At 40.1% G+C, this 25,198-nt stretch overlaps 1 protein-coding gene across 1 annotated transcript in view; it reads right to left on the bottom strand.

The window, feature by feature from the left end:
- Positions 1-23,623, bottom strand: part of NIBAN1 (niban apoptosis regulator 1) — a 185,924-nt gene extending 162,301 nt beyond the window's left edge. Inside the window, exon 1 of the mRNA XM_006060514.4 lies at positions 23,264-23,623. Within this exon, the coding sequence (XP_006060576.2) occupies positions 23,264-23,318 (55 nt within the window). The 5' untranslated portion in view covers positions 23,319-23,623. The remainder of the gene's footprint in view (positions 1-23,263) is intronic.
- Positions 23,624-25,198: the final 1,575 nt, after the last annotated feature.

The following is a 25,198-nucleotide window of genomic DNA, read 5'->3' as shown; positions in this document are numbered from 1 at the left end:
TTTTTTTAATTGTTCACCCTCTTTGACACCCAAGAAGTACTGCTAAGAGAATAATCAGACACATAAATATTCATGTGTTAGGATGCTCACTAAAATTATTTTTAATAATAAAAATTTGAAAATGATAAAAAACAAGAATAAAAAAAATTTGAACATTTAATAAGAGGAGAATGGTTAAATAAATTATAGGCTATAATTTACAGAAGCTGGTATCATCCACAGCCAACAAAACATGCTTTAGAAGAACATTTAGAAGAACATTTGGAGATAAGAGCATTGTTTGTGACATAATATGGACCAGCAGTATACAGATTTGCATACAAAATACAATCTAGAGAAATGGCACACTGTACTTCCTCTCAAAACAAAGCAGTTCTCAGTCTCGTGATAATGCTGTCCTTCAGAGTAACTATCAAAACTGAACCAGAGGGATGAATTGGGAGGCTGGGATGGCCATACATTACACTATTGATACCATGAATAAATAACTAGTGAGAATCTACTGTATAGCTCCAAGAACCCTACTTAGTGCTCTGTGGTGACCTAAATGCGAAGGAAATCCCAAAAAGAGGGGATATATGTATACATACAGCTGATTCATTTGCTGTACAGTAGAAACTAACATGACACTGTAAGGCAACTCTACACCAATATAGATAAATTTTTAAAAAATGAACTAGGATAATTCTAAGGGGCATGAATTATACACATTCAAGTATAAAATCACAAGTCAGAATTTTAGCCTCAGTTCCTAATCTGGAAATTGGGGATGATCATATTTATAGAAAATTATGTATAACTGAGCTTGGATCCCTGCTCTGCCACAGACCAGCCCATACGTAAGGCTCTTGCAACCAATAGACAGCAACCATCGCCATCTCTACTTCTATCATCATAACAGAGTGGAGGCCAAAAAAGAAGCAATAAGAGATAATTCAATAGAGTGATTATTTAAAACAACTCATTGAAGACAATCATTTTTCCACCTTCTTGATTTCCAAGATAGTTATTTTAAATCAATGGTTATAAAGGTAAGGGACCTCACCCCCAACTCAAGGGAGTGTATTAGATCTATCAGGAGTGCAGAGGAGTCTTCCCTGATTTAAAGTTGATAGTCTCATGATTGACCATCAGTTAGCTTGATGCTAAACAAGGAATCTGAGCCTGTTGGTGAAAAAGTGCACAAATTTTTTTTTAGGTCATCTAGCATTGTTTAGCCTAATAAGATGAAATTTGCAAAAGATAACTGAATAATAAGAAAGAGCTAATGTAATTTATCCCCCACTATAATTTACTCCACATCCTTAAGAAGGCAGGCCGTGGACACACTGACTTTTCACTCCATCATTCTCCCCATATATACTAGGGGCCATTAAACTAGGTAAGAAGATGAATTACTAGAGATGATTATGCATGCCTTCAGCAGTCCATGAAATGTACCCGAGAACAATAAAGGTATCTGATGACCTGTCAGGGAGATGCTTATGCAAATGAGAACACATGATTATACTTCTGCTTGTTCATCTAAAGGCTATCATGATATATAGACAGAAAAACTTCACTTGCTCCATAGCATCACAAATAAGAAGCTGGTTTCAGATTAGGATATGCCAGAAAGGAGAATTCATGGCCAAATTCCGAGTTCAGCTGTAAAAGAGGACAATAATGGACATAGATCAGCATCCAAGCTTATTTCCTTTGAAAACAATAATTGCATTAGATGACAGTTCTTACTGCTCTCCTGAAATTATAGTATTCGGCACTAAAAATTATTTGTAATCCTCAGAGGTAAAATTCGTTGCAAATACATATCGTCAGCATCTTTCTGCTCCTAAATAATAGACAATATTTCTGACCAGAGTTCAACAACCTTCAAGGTATCCATGAGAATTAAGACAAAAAGATGAGGCAACTGATGGAACTCAGCTAGGTTACTATGCAGCCCAGCCTCTTCCTCACGCAGCAATACAGTGGCGGTGTTAAGAACAGGGCCTTGATTTCGGAGGGAATACCATCCACTACTTAACATACATGTGGCCATAAACACAGTCATAATCTCCCTGAATCTCAGTCTTACCATCTGCAAAATAAGCATGATAACAGTACCTATCTCAGAAAGTCATTGTGAGGATTTAAATGAGATAACTTGTGAAGGTTCTTAACACAGAGGCTGTCAGGTAATTAAAGGTTTACAAAACAGAAATAGAGTCACAGATGTAGAAAACAAATTTATGGTTACCATGGGGATAAGGGACAGGGAGGAATAAATTAGGAGATTGGGATTAACATATACACATTATTATATATAAAATGGATACCTAATATGGACCAACTCTATAGCACAGGGAACACTAGTCAATATTCTGTAATGACCTATGTGGGAAAAGAATCTTAAAAAGAGTGGAGATATATATATGGGCTTCCCTGATAGCTCAGTTGGTAAAGAATCCGCCTGCAATGCAGGAGACCCTGGTTCTATTCCTGGATTGGGAAGATCCACTGGAGAAGGGACAGGCTACCCACTCAAGTATCCTTGGGCTTCCCTGGTGGCTCAGCTGGTAAAGACTCTGCCTGCAATGCGGGAGACCTGGGTTCGATCCGTGGTTTGGGAAGATCCCCTGGAGAAGGGAAAGGATACCCACTCCAGTATTCTGGCCTGGAGAATTCCATGAATTGTATAGTCCATTGGGTCACAAAGAGTTGGATACGACTGAGTGACTTTCACTTTCACATATATATATGTATATAACTGATTCCCTCACCTAAAACTGACATACACTATAAATTCACTATACTCTAAAAAAAATTTTTTAATAAACAAACAGCAGTTATTATTAGAGGAGATGTCAATTGTCTGATATCTCCACTTGGATCTCAAACTTATCATGTCTAAAAATTAACCCTTCACTCTCAAAATGTGTTTTCCCTAAACTTCTCTGTTTCATTAAGTTGCAACTCCATTCTCTATGTTGCTCAGGTCAGAATACTTGGAGTTGTCCTTGAAGCCACTTTTCTTCCCTCTGATTCCATAGACCTGATCAGCAAATCCTGGCAGCTCTATCTTCAATATGTATTTATAATCCAACCACTTCTCACAACCTCCAGCTACCCCCTAGTCCAAGGCTTCCCTGACCTGGATCACAGATCTAGCCTCCTAAGTAACCTCCAGCTTTCTCCCACTTCCCTCTTACAATCTGTTCTCTACAGAGCAGTCAGAGAAATCAGGTTATTTCAATCTTCTGCTCAAAACTCCCCATGGTTTCTCTTTTCTTTCAGAGTAAAAGCCCAAATCCTTAGTAGAGCCTCTAAGCCCCTCTGTGACATGGCCCTCCCTACCTCTCTGCCCCCACCTTCCATTGCTCTTTCCTCTCTAACCACACTGGCTTTCCTGCCGTTCCTAAGAAAGGATAAGCTCCTTTCCAAATTCAGAGCTATCGAACTTGCTCTTCCCCTGCCCAGGATGTACCCGCCCCCAGACCTTCCTGTATCCCACTCTATAGCACTTCATGCAAATGTCATAGAGGGCTTCCCTGACCCCTTATCTGAAGTAGCAGCCCTCATCACACTCTCCTCTTTTCTGCTCTTCTGTTTCTTCAAAATACTCATTACCACATGCCATCTTACTATTTATTCGGTTTATTTTTCCACCAATACTTCCATGATAAAGTCCCTCAAGGAGGAAGAAAGTCTGTGAAAGTGTTCTAGGTATAAGCCAATAAGGCTCTAATTGGGAAGATGGCAGGAAGAATGGAAAAGAAGAGATATTTGGAAGAGGCCTTATCTGAGAAGAGTCTGTAAGACTCCACTGTTGATTACATGAATCAGAGAAACTAGCCAACATGATTCTGAGCTTATTATTCTCAAAACAGTAATAACCTTAGAGATATAAAGGCATTGTATATAACAGGGTGTTCTCTCTGAGATGCTGGAAATGCCCATTTTGATGAGTTATGTTTTCAAAGACGTCTAAGCAAAAACTCATCAAACTACACCCTTAAAGTCTGTTCATTTCACTTTATGTAAGTACTCAGGAAAAGTATACAGAGAAAACAATATATTAAAAAGTCAGAAAGTTAATAAAAATATTCTTCTAAGTTTAATTAAATAAATAAAGTCCCTCAAGAGCAGTTTAGTTTGTTTCATTCATCTCAACTCATGAAGCAGGGTACATTTTATTTGATGACTAAAAGGAAAGATACGTAATGAATGCCTCACCATAAAAAATAGATCTGTCCCATGACATTTTATAAGTTCATCCTAAGTAAGGTTCTATAGAGAGACAATCAATTAAATGACTTCACTAATAAGAAAACTGAGGCCTAAAGACAAGGCCAAAGTCAGATGGTAAGTGTTAGAACCAGGGCTCGCTTAAGCAAGTTTTTCTGTGCTGAGCATCATGCACTTATCCCTAAAGTCCATGCTCTCTACCAAGTTTGGAACACGCTGTAGTCTCAACTCCACCAACAGTAGAAAATGTATATCAGTTCAGTTCTGGTTCAAATTAACTGACTAAGAATTTTAAGAGAAAGGGGTGAGAGGGGGGTTCAGGATGGGGAACACATGTACGCCTGTGGTGGATTCATGTCAATGTATGGCAAAACCACTACAATATTGTAAAGTAATTAGCCTCCAATTAAAATAAATAAATTTATAATTTTTTAAAAAAAGGGAAAGGACTTTATATAACGTACAATTTATCTAAAATCTTTTACTTTGGTTTTAGAATAAATAAAACTATTGTACATGAATGAAGAGCTAACAGTTGAGAGTCCAAGTCTCTATCAAGGTTAAGTACTTCACAAGGATTAGTACAGGAAATCCTTACAACCACCATTTGAGGCAGTACTATGGTCCCCATTTTACAGCTGAAGAAACGAGGGTCAGGGGAGGTTGTGTGCGTGCATGCTCGGTTGTGTCTGACTCTTGGCGAAGTTAGAGAACTTTAAAAGCTTGCACAGCTAGCAAGTGATGGGTCAGTACCTGAACTTGAGCAGTCAACCTACAGAGCCAATGTTCTGTTGAATCAAGAAAGCTGCAGAGGTAACATGTATGTTGAAAGTTTTAAAAGGATTTATCTGCTCTGTGGATTCATTTTGTCCACTTTCCTGAAAATAGGACAGATATATATTATAAATATCATTCTGAAATGTTTTATTACAAACTCAAACATCTTACACTCATTTGCAATATATATACATATTTCTCCTTTTAATTCACAATGCAAAATTGAAAAAAATATCCTTAGAGAAGTGATGAGTTTAGTCCTCAACAGATCTCAAGGCATCAAATATTTTCATGAAAACCATAAAGAGACACTAATGTTTGTGATCTCTTTCTCAGACATCCATTGATGTCAATAATTGTAATGATCTGAAATAAGCAAAGTAGTTATGGTATGCCCCAAGCGTTTCTCATGGAAGTGCCAAAGAACAATACTGAAGAGAAGAAATGCCAAAACAGGAGACGTCCTGGTAAATGGGTCACAGAATTGTCATGGGTCAAGAGGCGGCATTCTTTATGGCTCTTCTGAAACTTAGAATTCTAGAGACTACTGAAAATGCAGAAAAATGTAACTTCAGAGAAAATGGGACATCCCAGAGTCTAGGTGACATATAACGCCTTCCAAAGAGTGTTGAGTAAGGCAACTATGTTATTTCAACTGCAACGACAAATTATATGCTTCAAGAAGCATTTACAGGACTTGCCCAGTGGTTCAGTGGTAAAGAATCCACCTTCTAATGCAGGGACTTGGGTTTGATCCCTGGTCCAGGAAGATCCCACACGCCACAGAGCAACTAAGTCCGTAAGCCACAGGTACTGAAACCTTGCACCTAGAGCCCATGCTACACAAGAGAAGCCACCATGATGAAAAGCCTGGACACCACAGCTAGAGAAAGTTCACGCAGCAATGAAGACCCAGAGCAGCCAATATAAATAATTTTTTTTTTTTAAAGAAGCACTTACATTATTCAAAATTCCTAAAAGGGGAAAAATGATGTATTGGCAATACATCATTTAAGATAAGGGCTTTTTGTCTAACCTTTTACCTTAAATATTATTTAAATACACAATAGCCCAAACGTGATCCTATGAAACTTGGTGCATGATAGAGGGAGAGTGAGTTGGAGTAGGGAAAGAAATCCATGGGAAAGAATATTCTGGAATGAAGAAGTCAGTAAAGATTCCAAACATCCTCTTAAATTTGGCTCTAGAGTCCATAGCAGGAGCCAAGAAGAGAAAATGGGAGAAAAGAAAGCGAAGCCCACCATTTAGTTCTTTTCATTGTTCTCCACTGTGCTCCTCCTGGCTGGGAGAAAGGGGTGATCATGTTAAGTATCAGGGTTCCACATGTTTCCACTTCTTTAAGATAAAATCCAGAAGATACAAGAGTGTAGCATTTCTTTATAAGCTTAAACATTCAAGAGAGAGAAGTACAGGGGGAGGAACGATCTCACGGCCTCTTTTATCCGAGTTCATGAAGGATGAAGTCACGCACCAGCCATTCTGTCTGCCCACCTGTGTCTGTGATTCTTCAGTAGCAGGAGGAAGTTGTACTTAAGTTTTGAACCTAAGGCTGAATAATACATCAGATTCAAAGGGAAAACTTGCCATTTTCAGGATTTTATGTATAACTCTGAATTAGAGTGTTTTCTGGTATGGTCTTGAAATTTAAAGCTTAGAGATTTGGGGTTTGGTTCGGTTTGATAGAAATACCATGGACTTGATGAAAATAGCTCTATACCAGGAATGTGGAGACCTGAGTTCAGTCCTATATCTGTCATTGCTAGTTATACAAACAGGAGCAACTCAGTCTCTCAGATCACAATGAGGTGACTGGATTAGATGTTTATCTCTAAGGTCCCTTGGAGCTCTATGAATCTTCCACCAGTCTTTATTCAAGAGCAGGTGCCTAAAAGAATTATATGAGCCATAGACATGAACCTCAAACGTAATTTAAAGTTTCCTAGAAGCACATTAAAATTTTTAAACAGGTTGAATTAAATTTGTTTTATTTGTACTTAATGTGGAGATCAGTCCTCGGTGTTCTTTTAGAAGGAATGATGCTAAAGCTGAAACTCCAGTCCTTTGGCCACCTCATGCGAAGAGCTGACTCACTGGAAAAGACTCTGACGCTGGGAGGGATTGGGAGCAGGAGGAGAAGGGGACAACAGAGGATGAGATGGCTGGATGGCATCACTGACTCGATGGACATGAGTCTGAGTGGACTCCGGGAGTTGGTGATGGACAGGGAGGCCTAGCGTGCTGCAGTTCATGGGGTCGCAAAGAGTCGGACACGACTGAGCAACTGAACTGAACTGAATTGTGTTTTATTTACATATGTATTTAATCCAACATGATCAAAATCATATCACTTCAATGTATAATTGCTATTAAATAATATTAATGAGATATTTTACATTCTTTCCTTTTTCTACTAAATCTTCAAAACTTGATACATATTTTATACTTGCATCATATCTTTATTTGGATTAGAGGTATTTCAAGTAGTCAATAATCAAGTTTAGAGGGCTTGAATTTTTCTTACCTAAAGATACAGCTTACCTTCAAAGTAAGATTACATTTAAAGTAGAAAAACTATTCATTAAAACCTTAGGGTCAACATATTGAGGAGATGTTAGGGAAGGGATGATCAACAAAGTGATAGGACTTTTTATGGTAATTGACAAATGGAAGGATACAGAAGGAAGCTGTGTCACGTGGAAATTCAAGGGTTGGACAGAAATGATGTATGCCACCTCCAGGCCTAGTCAATAAAATGTTTGCCCGTAATTCAACACTGTATCTTTTCTCTTATATACAGACATATGCAGTGTGTTTAGTTAAGGTCTCTGTGGTCATAACAATAGAGGAGTCACTAGATCAGGGGTTCCTAATCTGGGGTCTATGGATCTTTATGGGATATTCTGATAGAATTCAGGGAGTCCAAAAGTGGAATGGGGGGAAATAACATCTTTACTTTTATTAACTTCCAACTCGAATTCATCATTTCCTTCAATTATGAATGTAGGCAAACCACAGTAGAATTTAACAGAGCTTGTGACCTCACCCTCGCCAGAGATCACACACTCTTCCCGGCACATTTCATTAACTGCACATCGTACAATAGCCCCTCATCAACGTGACAGTGGTTATCAGACCCTCCTCGGGACCTTATCATTGAATGCATTAATAAAGAGGCACAGATATTATTATGTCACAGGTTTTTAATATATTTTGATATCTGTGTTTCAATAAAATTGGTTTCTCTTGTAAGCCTATGTATTTTTTTTTTTAATTTAAAAATGTTACTATGAGAAGGAGGTCCACAGATTTCAACAGACTGCCAAAAGGCTCCATGGGACAATGCACTAAAGGGAGAGATTCTGGGTCCTTGAATGTCCCTAACTCCCTTCCCTATCCCACACTGAATCATATTGGATTGTGTAATGAGTGAGAAATAAATCATTATCATGTCAAGTCACTGATATGTGAGGAGAACTCAGCAATTAGCCCACTGTAGTGTACAACTGAAACGTGGCTTCAGGCCAATGCCAGTTGGTTACAACTGCAGCCAGATTCCATGCACTGAAGAGACGGCACTGGCAATGATGTGCTGGTAAACTGAGTCTCAAAAAAAAAAAAGACCTACCATGGCTGATTTTCAACTACCAATACGATGGCACTGAACTCTGAATTAGAAGGGTTGCCCGGACTCGGGCTTGAGCCAGTGTGAACTGACTCCTGGCCTGTCATTGGAACTGCTCTCCCCATAACAGTTCCTAGAAAGGTGTCTTGCTATTGACGTCCCCTGGCTGGAGGGGAAGGATGTATGCAGAATCTTGAGAATAATTGCTTGAAGGCTCCTATTTAAACCACTGTGTCTGACTTTTTCATAATGAATAAATAAAGCAGAATACCTTAGGTGCAGCAATTTGTACATTCCACAAGCTGTTGAAAAGAATCTAATTAGTACTAATTACAATACTAGAGTGTCCCAACAAATTATAATGCCATTGCTTCTGTAGAGGCATTGTGTTTAAACACTCTGAAACATTAATTAGTCTACAGAACAAATGTGTGAGATAGGTATTATTCAGCAGTGTCTGGAAGCCAATTATTTACTCTGGGAAAGCCTGATACTGTTTCTGATAGTAAAAACAAATTGACAGTTGGACGGGGAAATCCCAGAATTACATGAACTTCGTGTCTGAACTCCTTTTATTTCACTGAGCATTACTGCCGTCCCCATTTTACACCCGAGAAACGGAGCACAGCCAGTTATCAGACCCAATACGCACAGAGAATCCAGCCTCAGACTCCGTAAATCCTCAGGAGATTATCATGCTTGTTTTTCTAATTTAAAATCTTCTTTTATGAGTCTTTTGTGTCTTATTTTCCAAATATATTTTATTTTATAATGAAGAAGCTGTTTAAAGGGACCATTTTATTAAAGTTAAAGTGACCTACTATGCTGCTTTCGCTTATTTATAAATTCCCTATTATGTCTGCTAACATGCAGACAGATTTTACTTTCTGGATTAAGCTACGTAAAATCTCATCTACTGAAAATATTCACTTCAAAATATAGTCAAATCATTTAGAATTAAGCTATGGAATCAAGGGTTTAGTAAATGTTTCAATCTCATTTTAAAATAAATAAGTTGGGCTTCCTTGGTGGCTCAGTGGTAGAAGCCACCTGCCAGTGAAGGAGACACAGGTTCAATCCCTGGTCCAGGAAGATCCCACTTGCTGAAGAGTAACTAAGCCCATGTGCCACGATCACTGAGCCTGTGCTCTAGAGCCTGGGAGCCATTAACTACTGAGCCTAAGTACCACAATTGCTGAAGCCCAAGAGTCCTAGAGCCCGAGCTCTGCAACAAGAGAAGCCACCACAATGAGAAGCCCTTGCACCATAACCAGAGAGTAGCCCCCTATCACCACAACCAGAGAAAAGTCTGCACAGCAATGAAGACCCAGCACAATCAAAAATAAACAAATAAAACCATAAATAAATAAAGTGAATAACTCACTGTTCAAGCTCATGCTCCTTTTCATGAGAAAGGAGCTATGTGGACAAGAAAAAGCTATGTGGACCAGGACTGCAGTTTCTGGAAGAACATTTGATATTCTGCTGCTTATTCTCTGAGAAATTCACTTGCCTGTCGAAGAGTAGGCACTCAATACACGTAGGTGTTTAATGTTGCTGTTATCATTATTATCACTCCTCAGGCCAGGAGTTATCATTTTTGGTTAAAAATTGATATCCCAATTGAATGCACAGGTCTTACTTATGCTCCAAAATTCTTAGCTGCTTTAAATCTAAATTGTTGTTGTTGGTTAGTCGCTCAATCATGTCCAGTTCTTTGCATCTTCATAGACTGTAGCCCGCCAGGCTCCTCTGTCCATGGGATCTCCCAGGCAAAATTACTGGAGTGGGTTGCCATGTCCTTCTCCAAGGGATCTTCCTGAGCTAGGGATCAAACCTGCATCTCCTACATTGGCAGGCAGGTTCTTTACCACTGAGTACATTTCAATTAATGACTAATTTAATCCCTCTTTACAATGAAACAGTTGGAAATATTTATACTCCAGATATTCAATTCAGTCCCTCAATCGTGTCCCACTCTTTGCGACCCCGTGGACTGTAGCACATCAGGCTTCCCTGTCCATCACCAACTCCCAGAACTTGCTCAAACTCATGTCCATCAAGTTGGTGATGTCATCCAACCATCTCATCCTCTGTCCCCTTCTCCTGCCTTCAATCTTTCCCAGCATCAGGATCTTTTCCAAGAGTCAGTTCTTCTCATCAGGTGGCCAAAGTATTGAAGCTTCAGCTTCAGTATCAGTCCTTCCAATGAATATTAAGGACCAATTTCCTTTAGGATTGACTAGTGTGATCACTTACTCCAGATATTGCACAATATTATCGATGTTGTGAATGAAATTTACCTTTATTCTAACTATGTCTGTTTTGTTTAGACCATTATTCAGGCTTCCCCGGTGGCTCAGCAGTAAAAGAATCCACCTGCAAGGCAGGAGACACAGGAGATACAGATTTGATCCCTGGGTCAGGAAGATCCCCTGGAGGAGGCAATGGCAACCCACTCCAGCATTCTTGCCTGGAGAATCCCATGGACAGAGGCTACAGTCATGGAGTTGCAAAGAATCGGACACAAATGAAGCATCTGAGCACACACAAATCATTCAGACATACCTATCTAACTCACTCAGCATGACCTGCATAGGAAATAATTTTAAAAACAAGCATCTTCAATCCAAATTGGGAAAACTTCTGAATTCTTAAGCTAATCCTAGAAACTGTCAGTTGTCCTGTGTGAGCCCCCAAGGTAATGGCACAAGACAGCCACTAACTATGGCCTTTTTGAAAGAAAATCCAGTTTCCTTTCATTTCTCAGTCAATCCTGCTCATCTGTCCTGGCCCCAGACCAGCCCCATCTCAGCAATTCTTCATGAAGATCTGCTCCACTCCTCTCCCAAACCTACTGAGAATGTTGGTAGCAGGTAGTACAACTACATTCTCCAACAGCTGTTCCAACAGACCCAAAAATGCAGTATTCATATTGCTGTTTCCTAGAGACCTGGAGACAAGAATTATTTCTGTGTTCCATTTCTCTCCTCATCGTGTTCATATTTTCCTCTACTTTAGCACATGGAACATATTTATAAAAAACTGTCTTAACACCATTGTCTGCTGATTTCATCATGTCTGTAATTCCTAAATCTGTTTCTATTGATAATTTTTTTCCCCTTTGAGTTATGATCTTTTCCTGTTTTTTCATTTGCCTGGTAATTTTTTATCAGATGCTGGGTATTATGAATTTTACATTGTTGAATATATATTTTACTGTATTCCTATAAGGAATATTGGACTTTGTTCGGGCATGCAGTTAAGTTACTTAGGATCAGTTTAATCCTTTTGAGGTTTGCTTTCACATTTTTTTTTTATTAGAGCAGGTTCAGACCAGTGTTAGAGTTTAAAGTTAATTTCTGTTCACTACTACTTACGACTTGGAGAAGGAAACGGCAACCCACTCCAGTATTCTTGCCTGGAGAATTCCCATGGGCAGAGGATCCTGGTGGGCTATAGTTCATGGGGGTCACAGAAAGTCGGACACGACTAAGTGACTAACACACACACACACACACACACACACACACACACACACATACTACTGAGGACTCCACACAATGCTCTATGTATTACAAGATCTTTCTCTTATATTTTGTTGCTGTTGTTGTTTTTCTAATGTCCTTCTATTTGGGATGATGGGGATGTAAACTATTTCTAGCTCTGGATGACCTCCAGGAACTGTTTGACTCTATAAAATCAGATACACGTGATCGTCTGTTCTAGAAAATGGTCTTATATTACTTCTCTGCTAATTTTCTCCTCTTCATTTTCTTTGTTCTCTATTTCTGAGAACTTCAGAGTCAGACATTGAAATTTTTGAATTGACTCTTTAATTTTTAAATATTTTTTAACATTGCCTCTTCTATTTCCTATCTTTTGATCTTTTTGTTCTATTTTTACAAGACTTTCTCAACTTTGTTTTCCAAAGCAACAACTGGATTTCTAAATTTCTTGATCATTAGGTTTTTAATTTCCAAAGATATTTCTTATTCTACTATCATCATTTCTTACATTGTCTTGCAACCTGAACTTGTTTTCCAAACTCGATACTTCTCTTATTTTTTAGGATATTCACTATAGTTTAAATTTTTTTCTCCTTTCATTCATTTATTAAGCAAATATTTATTGGTAACAAACCATGTATCAGACACTGATCTCTCAAAACAAAGACCCTGCTCTCATGAAGGTGAAAGTCGGTGATAGGCATTAAAAAACTAGCAAACACATTTTATTAAAATGTTGGTTGGTAATGAGGATCCCCTCCACCAAACACTCTCTCACTTGCTCACTACACTCCACCCATGCCACCCTTTCTTCAGTTTGCTCAAGTTTCTTTTTCTCCTTCCCTTTCTATACACTGTTTTCTATGCTCAAAATATTCTTCCTTATTCTGCTGAGCACTGTATCTTCAGAGTATCTCATCTCCTTGCCCTACCATCAGTTTTCCAATCTCACTACACTTTCTATTCCATTCATAACATTTATAAAAATTTGTAATGTTGCTCACTTACCACATAATAGCCATTCATGCTTCTTCCTTGCCAAGTGAGCCTGATTTTGTTCAGGTGTCGAGATAGCCATGGGCTTCAGAGAAGACAGGGCCTGGCCCCAGCCAGGGGTGATTCTGGATCAGTCTAACAAAATCATGATAATTCCCTACTATTGCAAGTGATGGCTTAGGAAAGAATGTGTGACCCAATTCTGATCAGTGGATCACATGTCAAGGGAAGTCTGCTATGAGAAGCTGGAGAAAGTTTGCTCTTATAGAGAGACTAAAAGAATAGATAGTCCTATTCTCTGCCTCTGGGACATTGCTTTACTTAAGAATGTGGTATCTCTCGCTACTCTAGTCATCTTTCAACAATAGAAGTGCTAACCCACAGAGAGCAGAAAGACAAAAATAAGCTGACTTTTGATGATATCACGGAGCCACTAAATTAGTCCTATCTTCATGCTTCTTTACATTCCAGTGAGCTCTACTTGAGAAATCTACTAGATAATGAGCTTCAAATACCAAAGAGACATCAGCATAAGGAGTGATGAATTAAGTAACATTTACTTGGAAAACAAGAAGTAAATAAGAAAAAAGAATATAATGTAATGGTTATTTGTTCTGACACAGCAAAATCATAAAATAAAATTGGAGAATTGTGATGGCATGTATAAAACTTACTAATTCTTCTTTTCAATTTATTTTTTAATTGGAGAAAAATTGCTTTACAATGTTGGGTTGGTTTCTGCCATACAACAATGCAAATCAGCCATAATTATACATCTATCACCTCCCTCTTGTGCCTCCTTACGAATTCTTAATACATTTGTTCAACAGTTTTCTGCAATAATTGATGGTGGTAATATTCACATTATTGTCTCATACAGTTGCATGTATTAAGTGGGATAATGCAGAATTTGAAGGTATTTAATTCCATTATCTATTGTGACTTTGAGAACCAAGAAAAAGGAGACAAAAATATAATGTAGGACATACAAATTTTTTTTCATAGTTCTATTAAAATGGTCCAGAAACAATGGCCAACCCAGTTGGCCTCCCTAGGCCCAAACTGTCTTCTTAAATACCACTTTCCACTAAGAGAAATCAGGGATTCTTTTAGACATGCTTATTGCAAGTATGGGATAGGAAATAAACATGATGAACCAAGAACATTTTGACCTACCAGAAGAAAGCTATCAAACACTAGGAGGGTAATTTCAAAAGGACTCAGGAGCCAACTTGAAAAGGCTTTCATTGCCAATGATGGGAATTTTCAATAAGGATAAGAATTTTTAGTAAGGATAAGAATTACAACAAGCTCATGAGTTCATAATATTTTCTAAATTAATTAATAATCTTCAGAGGATGACAGGAAACCTAAAATTATTTTGAAAACTGTTAATTAAAATGAAATGGTAAAGTTTTTTATTCTGCGTTTCCTATGTGAACTATCATATGAGGTCACCAAATAGTAAATAAGGAAAGTAGCACTACATAAAACTGGTCAAGCTAATAAATGAAAACGAAATGACATAATTAGAATATCACCATTCTTCAATCCCAGAGATATCAATGGGTCTCAGCAATGAGCATCAATAACTGCTAAGTGAAAATGAAAGTGACTTAGTTGTGTTCGACCCCATGGACTATACAGTCCATGGAATTCTCCAGGCCAGAATACTGCAGGGGGTAGCCTTTCCCTTCTCCAGGGGATCTTCCCAACCCTGGGATCAAACACAGGTCTCCTGCATTGCGGGTAGATTCTTTACCCACTGAACCACAAGGGAAGTCCAAGAACACCGGAGTGGGTAGCCTTTCCCTTCTCCAGCAGATCTTCCCGACCCAAGAATCGAACCAGGGTCTCCTGCACTGCAGGCAGATTCTTTACCAGATGAGTCTGCTAACATCACCAAAAGAGACAACCAAATGTTAGGTGCCTCCAAATGAAGAACACAGCACCACCTATAACCTTGACAAAAGTATTAATTCTCAACCTGATCACATCTCAATATCCCTCTGTCAATTTGCAGAAAATATAGGAGAAATGTGTGGAACGGCACCATGAACAATTTCCAGACTGTGGAAAAAGTACATGTCCAATAGTCCAGATCTGTCAATACATTATTTGCAAGTAAAAATTAGAGACGTAAGGGAAACCTGTAGATTAAACTAAAGACAGAGATTTTTATAATGGGCAAGACTAAACTATAGTGCTTAAAAATACATTGTTGGGTGATAAAACCATAGGAAATGTCAGGAAGTCATTACTATACAATCTAGGATGACTAGTGTGGTCGTTTGTAATATTGGCAGCCCCTAAGGAATCACAACTCATGGTATTCATGACTTTGTGGAGTTCCTTCCTCTTACATCTGAACTGGCCCTGAGATTTGCTTTAACCAATAGAATATGGCAGAGTAATACTGTGCTGTTCCAAGGCTAAGCCATAAAAAGCTCTTGTCTTTGCTTTCATGCAAACTCTGACCTAGCACTTTATTTTTTTAGTAAAGAAAAACTAGTTAGTTCTATTCAATTTTATTTGGCACTAGGGGCAGAATATATCCTTAGACCATAAAAGAGAATAATTCTCTATTCCACAATTTGGAAACTTTTAAATAGTATTTTCAATCACAAGATCTATTCTTTTCATTTGTCTCTCAGATGAGTAATGTAAAATAATAATAATAAAAAAAATTTTGTCTACCCTCCTCAAAAATCAATCTTGATTTTTCTTCTGTTGAAGGAACCATGCTGTCAACAGTCAGCTGTCAATCCATGAGGCAGCTGTAGTTAGGATGGAGAATCTGACCATGGGGAATGACTTCATTTTGCTTTTTAATTTGAAGATAATTGCTTTACAGAGTCACGTTGTGTTGGTTTATGCTGTACAACAACATGAATCAGTCATAACTATACATATATATTCCCTCACTCTTGAGCCTCCCTCCTCCCCACCCTGTCGTCACAGAGCGCCAGGCCAGGCTCCCTGTGTTATACACCAGCTTCCCACTAGCTATCTATTTTACATACTGACCTAGCATTTTAAAATTCAGGACCCTGTTGGCGAGACCAGTATCTTTAGGGCTGAAAAACAATCTCTGGGAGTAGTTTTTTTTTTTTTTTTGGAGATTACAGAGGGGAGGCTTCTGGGATGCCTACTGAAGCTCTTTCCATTTCTTAACCTGGGTGATGGCTACGGGATATTCACCTTGTAATGATGCTCTAAGCTATGCATTTGTTTACATGGTTTTGGAGCCTATGTTTTATTTTTAAATAAAATGGTTTTAAGAAAAAGAAAAAAATCCCCATGGTTTGGCATAGAAACCTTTATTCCTCTTCTAAAATTCCTTTGGACTGTGGACTTTTTATTTATTTATTTTTAGACTATGGACTTTTTTAAAAGCACTCAAGGCTTCTAGTTTAAAACTTTTGATTTATTCTAATCTATCCACAGCAACATCCAAACACATCAAGCAGAGAAATATAAACTTCTTTGGATCTTAGATCTTGCAATTTGTAAAATCGAATTAATTTCTTTCATATATAAATCTTTTCTTCACTCCTGTGAGAAAAAACATATAGTACAAAAAAAGAGGCACTTTTATAAACTGGCTTGCATTTTCTTACTGGCAGCAACTTGCTGGTCTCTTTTTAAAATGAGTTTTCCAGCTTCAAAAAAGAAAATGTGTATTACATTTGGGATTTTGTGTGTGTATGTGTGTGTGTGTGTTTTAGTTTGGAACTGTTAGAATTTTAGCCCTCGTGTCACATTTTACTAAAGTGCTTTAAAACGGATTGTAGCAGATGAATTGTGCTCTTTTGTTCTCGTCTTCCTTTTCATTATCATCCTCACCTCTGACTTCATTTTCCATTTCACAAGGCAAATTGTTGTAGGTATCTTTTTTCTTAAAATGGTGTTAGCTAGCTTCACTGACAAAAGAAAAGAAAAGAAAATTTCTGGTTAAGGGATCAAAATTCACTGCCATAGAGCACATAAAATATTTCGTAAGACTGTCACAGTCCATTTACTTTGATTGAATTAGAAACAACTGTGACAAATTGCGCTCCTGCTATCGCACTTCTTACCTGGGGATCCAGCTCAGATAATAACCCCAAAGAATAACAGAGTACAACCACAATCAGTTCAATAGTTCACAGCAAGATAAATAAATGAAAATCACTATGGTCATCGTAGGAGTTACTAGTATAAAAAATAAATAAATAAATAAAATTTTAAAATCATTATCATCATTCTAGGAGTTTCTATCACTAAAGCACTCTTGAGGAAGTGGTTCTCTCGTAGCAAATGTCCACAGGAGAAAAATGTGTTTCATCAAGACCAGATCTTGATTTAGCATCTGACTCTATGAATTCCTCAAAGCATGAACTGGGACTCAAGAGGGAAGACCACTCTTTCTTCCACAAGTACAGGAGAAAATGTTGGTTTGTCTGAGCCAAGTGTCCTTATTTTTAATGAGATTTCTTAGATTAGGAAACTCAATTCACATTAAATTCTTAAAGTCTTGATTTCCATTCACAAAGACTAAAGGTAGCAGAAAGTAATAGTTGCCACCAGAAATTCCCAATCTGCAATAGTTTTCCTAATGCAAAACTCCTGCTAGCTTCATTCAGTTCAGTCACCTCATTAGTAGATTGGTATTTTTAAAATTAAGATATAATTTAGATGTATATAATCAATACACATTTTTGCATTATTTATACTGGGTCTTCTCCTTCTTTTCTCCCATCCCTGCTATTTCCACCTGAGGCACTGCAATTCCTCACTTCTTAGGCGAACCCATTCATTTCTACAAATTAGGACTGAGACAAATACTTATGCTATAATTCTTACCCACTTCCTACTTTATTTGGATTAATTCTTCTTACAGGGGATCTAGAAAAGCGCTACACTTAGTGTACTGGCTAATATGCTTTGGGCCATAACAGAAAATAGTTGTATTAGTTAGAGTTTGACTGTGAATAACAGTAATGGCACAGGGAACACTGGCTTAAGTAAGACAGAAGTTTCTCTCTCCCTTATTATGCCAGAGGTAAGTAGTCCGAGGCTGGTATGGAAGTTCTACTACATGAAATCCTCAGGACCTGGGCTCCTTTTGTCCACTTCATTTTGCATGAATTCCTTCTTAAAGAACACCCCATAGTCCAAGATGGCTTCTCCAGTCGTGTTCACAATCTTGCCAGCAGTATGGAGGACAACAGAAAGAAAGGCACACCCTTTACTTTTAAGATCACTTTCTGGGGATGACATACAACACTTCTATCTACATCCCATTAGCCAGAACTCAGCTACATGACCCTATCTAGTTGCAAAGGAAACTCCAACTAGGTGTCTTTATTCTAGGAGTTCATGTGGCCAGCTAATACTTGGAGCTTCCATCATTTTAAAAAGCAAGAGAGTATTATATTAGGGGATAACTAGCAGTCTCTACCAACCCAACTTGTATCTCTCATAACAAGAAGTACCCAAAAGTAGGGCAGGCAGTCAATGAGGTTTATTGGGCTCCAACTTCTCTCTGAGGCTGCCTCGGCCTGGCACAGCTCCACGTGTCGCCTCTGTCTTAAGCTAGCTCCCTTCCTGCTCCTCAAGACAAAAACAGCAGTTCTAGGCATCATATTTCAGATGCAACAAAATCCAAAAGAAGAGGAGGAAGGATGTCTCTCTTCCCTCTGTCCCCTTTTGAAAAGGGAAGAAAATTTTCTTAGAAGCAGCTGGCAAAGTTCCCTTCAAGTCTCAGTGGCCAGATTTCATCACAATCCCATGCTTTGTACACAGCTGACCCTTGAACATCATGGTGGTTGGGGGGATGGGTGTGAGGGGCGCCCACCCTCCACACAGTTGGCCCTCCATATATGCATTCCTTGGTAACAGCAGTTCCTCCATATCTCTGGTTCCACATGTTCAGATTCAACCAACTGTGAATCACGTAGTACTGTAGCATTTACTATGGAAAACATATCTTACCCATGAGTTCAAACCCATGTTGTTCAAGGGTCAACTGCAGTCACTGACAAGAAGATACCACCATGATAGGCAGGGACCCATCAGCACCCACCTCTCAGAAGCCATAAGTGGGGCTAACCTCTCTGAAACAGAGGGCTGCACAGAGGTTCAGTACCCTAACAAAAGTGGGGTTCTGTTATTAAAGAGGAATGAGGAAAGGATGTTGGGGTGGCATCTAACAGTGTCTACCACACTCTGTATCCTAAAGTTCCATACAGTTGACCTTTGAACAACACAGGTTTGAACTCTGTGGGTCCACTTATCTTTTTCAATAGTAAATACTATAGCACCACACAATCCACAGTTGACTGAATCTAGGGATGCGGACCCATGCTCAGTGAGGAACCGCAGTGATTAAGGACCTACTATAAGTTATACGCTGGAGAAGACAATGGCACCCCACTCCAGTACTCTTGCCTGGAAAATCCCATGGATGGAGGAGCCTGGAAGGCTGCAGTTCGCAGAGTCGGACACGACTTAAGCGACTTAGCAGCAGCAGCATAAGTTATACGCAGATTTTCAACAGCACAGAGGGTCTGCACCCTTAACCTTCATGTTGTTCAAGGGTCAGCTGTACTATTACTAGAGATAAACTGGTCTCTAAGATCAGACCAGTTCTCATACCCATCTCCTACCAACAAATTACAAGTGAAGAAAAAGCAATGTGTAGACTAGTAACTACACATCTAGGTTGCGTAGACCACAAACTTCCTAGTGTCCATGCACCTGGTCTAGGAAGACTTCTCACTCCAGACACTACAATCAGCATGAAGTTCCCATTTCAGCTGAGTTAGCCCTTATGGTATAAATAGGAGAAAATTTCCCTGAGAGAAATACATGTTGTTTTTAAGTTGAAACTCACTTCTTACTTTATAAGCATCAGATCCCTTATGAGCATTTCAGAAGAAGCCACTTTACAGGTTCAGTGTGGCTGACAATGCAATAGTAAGTCTAGGAAAAGAACAGTTTTCCTGACTGACTGCTGCTGCCAGGCCTGGAAGTGTCCTCCAGTATTCTCCCACCCCCACCAAGAACCCACGTAGCCTTCAATTCTCAGCTACAGTACTGAATTTCCAGTGCTTTTCTGGCCCTCCACGGGACATATGTGGGAGAGTTTTCAAGTTTGTTTTCTTTTGATTCATTAACAATTCAACGGCACTTTTTTTAAGGAAACAAAATTATTGCCTTAACAGGAAAACACTGTTTTTGGAGCTGTAGTTCACTTCTAGGCATACTAAAAGCTTGAAAGGAAAAGAAAACAAGCCAGAAAAAGAAAAAAGTGCCCTAAAATGACCACTGATGCCTGCATTATATGAGCTTTCTTTTTCCTTAAAGAAAAACCCTTTTAGGTCACGACTAAAAAGCATTTCTGAAGGCTAACAGATGACACCACCCATGTGATTACAAACTGATCTTAGTATTATTTATGAATTGCATCATTTTATCAAGGGACGTTACTCAAAGACTTATAGACCCTATCCTCAAAATGTATTCTGTCCTTAAGAAACATGAGTCAGTCAGTGATTTTCAAAACTAACATCTTTAGAGACAAATTAATACCTTTAACACTTCTGACATCACTTTACCTAGAGATTGACTAAATCCTAAGAAAGAAATTACTTTTGAAATATCCGTATGACAGAGATCACTATTAACACAAAGTTTTGAGGCACACAAACCAAATGGCAGCTGTTAAATGATTTGCCGAAAAGCCAGTGCTGATTCAGAATCATCAGCCTACTAAAATACAGCTGCTCTCAACACATACAAGATTAAGTTAACAAAATTCACTGCAAATGTATTGACTGGTTATCCTCCATGTTGGCAAAGTTTATTAAGCTTGAAGAAAAGTTATTGTCTCAGCTACAGGAGCTTTCAAATCCATACTATTTCACTGGCAGCTACTTGAGAAACAGGTCATAAAATTGTGTTTAAACTTTACCGTCATATTTTCAATTGTTCTGCTTACGATTAAATAAAAGCCTGAGAATATTTATGGGCTGAAGGATGGGCAAAGCAGTGAAGACAGGGTTATGGTTTTTTTTCAGGGATCTGGGGCTTCAAAACTGTCAGGAAATCACAGCCTCATGACCTTCTTTTGCTCATGCACTAACAATTCACAACACCATGCATTTTTCCAGTGCTGTTTTCTCTTTTTGGCAAGACCAGTATTCTCAAATGAGGAGATTTCTCATTTTCTCTGGAGGTATTCTAACTTTAACTCTTCTCTTGCCTCCACCCCCACATATTTTGAAAGTGCCCTCCCAAACAAATAATGAAGAGACATAAGAGAACAAGACTAGAGGATATAATGACTGTCACACAATCTGTTATAGTTTTAATGCATTCAGAACACATTTATTACCAATCCTTCCTGTGCACTAGCTATCTCATATTTTTGTATGTGTAATAATTTGATTTCAGAATGAAAAAGGTAATACATTTTCTTATCATATGAGTACATCAGCAGCAATAACCGTGGTAACCATGAAGTCTTCTTCAAGCAAGTTAACCCCTCATATGGCTGGACTTCCAATGATTACTGTAGATGGCCATGCTACAACTTTATGTGTTTCTAAGCTTTTCAACGAAATACGGTTTTATAAAATAAATGCCATAAACCTATTTTGCTAATAACTAAATGCAAGCCGCTTCTCACAATGTTCTATTACATTGTTCTTTCAGTCCCCTACACACTGATATCAACAATAAGCCTGTAACCAAATTTGTAAGACTAAGGCACACTTAGTTTAGCTTTGTTTTCTAATATAAATAAATCATCCATCTTTTCCCACATGTTAAATAAACAGCAAAGGAATACTTGACCAAATTTTGCTCCCTGACAGTATGGGCTGTTGGTGATCAGCAGAGCAGAAGTCTGGAAAATCAATTAAGTTGCTCTCACGTGCCCTGATTTGATATCCGTTTTAAGTGGTTTTCAATGTTGTGGTAACTGCAAGGAAATACGGAATAAGCACACTAACTAAATCCTTTCCTCTTAGGAAATGGTTCAGGGGCCAGAAAGAGGTATCAGAAAGAACTTAAATTTTTTTTTAACAGAATTAGGGTAAAGCCTAGAGTATAATACTAGTTTAGCAGGTATTTCTAAAGCCAGAAAACATAAATTCACGAGCTAACCAACTGTTAGGTAGTGGTTGTCGGCAAGATTTGTGGGGGAGGGAAAAGAGGCCAATTTCACCCAGGAGATAGAGAGTCATGATTTCCTGCAGTTTCAGCTCAGCTTGGGTTTTGTTTTCTTCTGCCTCACACTCTACTGTATCACTGTTTCCCTGAAAGTCGCTCAAGTGAGTTTCTCTCCGTCTACAACTTCAGCCACTGTTACACAACACGCGTGTTCCTCTTTTGCCTGCCCGCCCCCCGGCCCCTCACCTCCCCTCCGGGAAGGGAACAACCTGGGAGAGGAATGACACTGGCCTTGCTGCCTCTGATGAAACCATCCCGCAAGTGACATTATGAAGTTCAAGCGAAGCTGTGGCCGACGCTGCGTTTTGCAAAACCTGGCCAATATCACCAGGAGGGGAATTCAGCGCAAGAGGCCGGGAATCCCCAGGGAAATCTCTAGAAGCGAGGGATATCCCCCCAGTTCTCTTTTCGGCAAGTTCAGAAAGGGCTCAGAACTGTGTGCCATGCCAGGTACAGGGGGGCGAGGTGTTGCTGCGCGGGGGACGGGGGTTGGGGTGTGCAGAACAGACACGGAAAACCACAGAGTGGAGGAAACGGGGGGGGGGGCGGGGGGCTGGGGGTGGTCCCCCTCTCCGCAGCCGGCACCTGCGTTTCCCAACCGTCCGGCGGCGCGTCGGAAGCATCCCGAGCCTATGCGCCCTGGACCCGCGCACCCGACCCCGACCAGGGCGCTCCGGCGAGCTGCCCTCCGGCGAGGGGACCCCCCTGGCTGGGGAGGGGCTGTGCGCCCGGGTCATCCCCGCGCCCGCAGCTCTTGAGCCGGCCGTGGAGGGCGGGAGCGCGGCAGGTACCGCGCGGGTTACCCACCCCCGGACCTGTGCCCGGGCGCCCAGCCTGGCCCCAGGCTCCGGGCGGACCCGTCGCGCTCCCGGGAAACCCCCGGCGGGCGTACCTCGGATGTAGGCGCACTTGCTCTCGTCCAGCTGGCTGGAGGCCGAGCCGCCCATGGTGACGGTGCCGGAGGATGCGGAGCGCCGCGGCTGCCCGGGCGGGAGAGACGGACACTCCCGTCGGCGCCCGCTGCCAGCTCCTGGAAGTTGGTGCGACGGCGATCCGGGCTGTGCAATTAAAGGGCAAACTTCCTCCGAGAGGCGCGGCCTGCCGGGGCGCCTCCTCCGGGTCCGCGCCCTCTGAGGATCTGTGGGCCGGCCCGGAGCTGTCTTCCCGCCCTCGCTCCACGGGTGAGCTCGAGGGGATGTCGGGTCTGGAAGGACTTTTCTTCTCTTCGCTGGCTTCTTATTTTCACCTTGGGGTCAGAGGACAGTTTCCCTGTTGACCGGACACCTCTGAAGCTGGAACCTTCCTCCTCACCTCTCAGGAGGTGGAGGTCAAGGGCCCCTTGCTTTGCACGCCCTGCCCTTTGGTACCAGAAGCAACAGTTCTTTTGGAGCATCACCTAAGAACTTGTTAGAAATGCAAAATCTAGGAGGCAGCTAATTCAATTTAAAGGGTTTATATGAACGTATTTACAAAACAGAGGTAGAATCCCAGATGAAGACAACAAACTTAAGGTTAACCACCACGGGATAGGGGATGGATCCTTTCAGGGGATGGATCCAGGGAAAGATCTCCGGAGAAGGGAAAGGTTACCCACTCCAGTATTCTGGCCTGGAGAATTCCATGGACTGTACAGTCCATGGGGCTGCAAAGAGTCAGACACAACTGAGCGACTTTCACTCTCACACACCCACAAACACAGTGGATGGATGGGGGGAAGGGGTTGGGAGATTGGCACTGACACATACATACTACTATGTATTAAAAAGGTAACTGACAAGAACCTACTGTATAGCACAGAGAACTCTACTCAATACTCTATATGGGAAAAGAATCTATAAAGAAGAGTGAATACATGTACCTGTATAACTGATACACTTTATTGTATACCTGAAACTAACACAACATTGAAAATCAACTATATGGCCAATAAAAATTTAAAAAAAAGAAGTTGAGCCAAGGAGGGAGTGGAGGATTAGGGAAAAAAGAGAAATAGAAAAAAAAAAAAAAATAGGGAGAACCTAAGTTTGGATCCTACAATAGGCTCACAGTCCAGCAACTTCTTGAGATTTGATCAAAATCTGCTCTTGCAACTTCAGATTCCCTTCCTTTCCTTGACAAACTAGAAATAGTTCATTAGAAAGGGCACTTGTTCTTTTCCCACAACCACTGTTTAGCTTGGCAGCTCCTCCCAAACAAGAACCAGTTTGGTAGAAGGGTCACCACTCATCTCTCCCTATTCTTAGCAGTCAGATTTTAGTGACTCCTGCTGACTTAACCTTCAAGGTCAAATGATCTGTTCACACAAGAACGAGGCCTGAGGGGGACGTTTTTCTCTCCAAAGTTACTTATCTAGCATTCTAACACAAAGATTTCTCATTCCTCACCCCCAGTCTCTCACATCTTATGTTCCAGTCCGTCAGTAAATTCTTTCAAATTGACTTTCAAAATATAGTCAGTGTCCAGCCATTTCTCATCCTCTCCACAGCTATCAACCCCATCATTTCTCACCTGGATAATTACACATGCCTCCTAACTGGTCTGCCTCCTTCAGAGAAAAGCCACAAAGTCTGTCACTGACACAAGCCCCGACTTCCTCTCTGCCCTCACCTATCACCCACTCTCCCTCCCCTTCCAGCCCTGCTGGCCTTTTTGCTCTGCTAGGGCACACCAAGCTCAGGGCTTTTTTTGCACGTGCTCGCTCTTCACCTAGCTTTCTCTTCCCTCAGATAATTCACATGGTTTCCTTTCCAACTGTCTCACTTCATTCAATCTCTACTTAAATGCAAATATATCAGAGATGCTTTCCTTAACCCCCTGTTTAAACACC

This window comes from Bubalus bubalis, chromosome 5 (genome assembly GCF_019923935.1).
Source record: "Bubalus bubalis isolate 160015118507 breed Murrah chromosome 5, NDDB_SH_1, whole genome shotgun sequence".
Taxonomy (NCBI): domain Eukaryota; kingdom Metazoa; phylum Chordata; class Mammalia; order Artiodactyla; family Bovidae; genus Bubalus; species Bubalus bubalis.
This window is presented reverse-complemented; position numbering and strand designations above follow the sequence as displayed.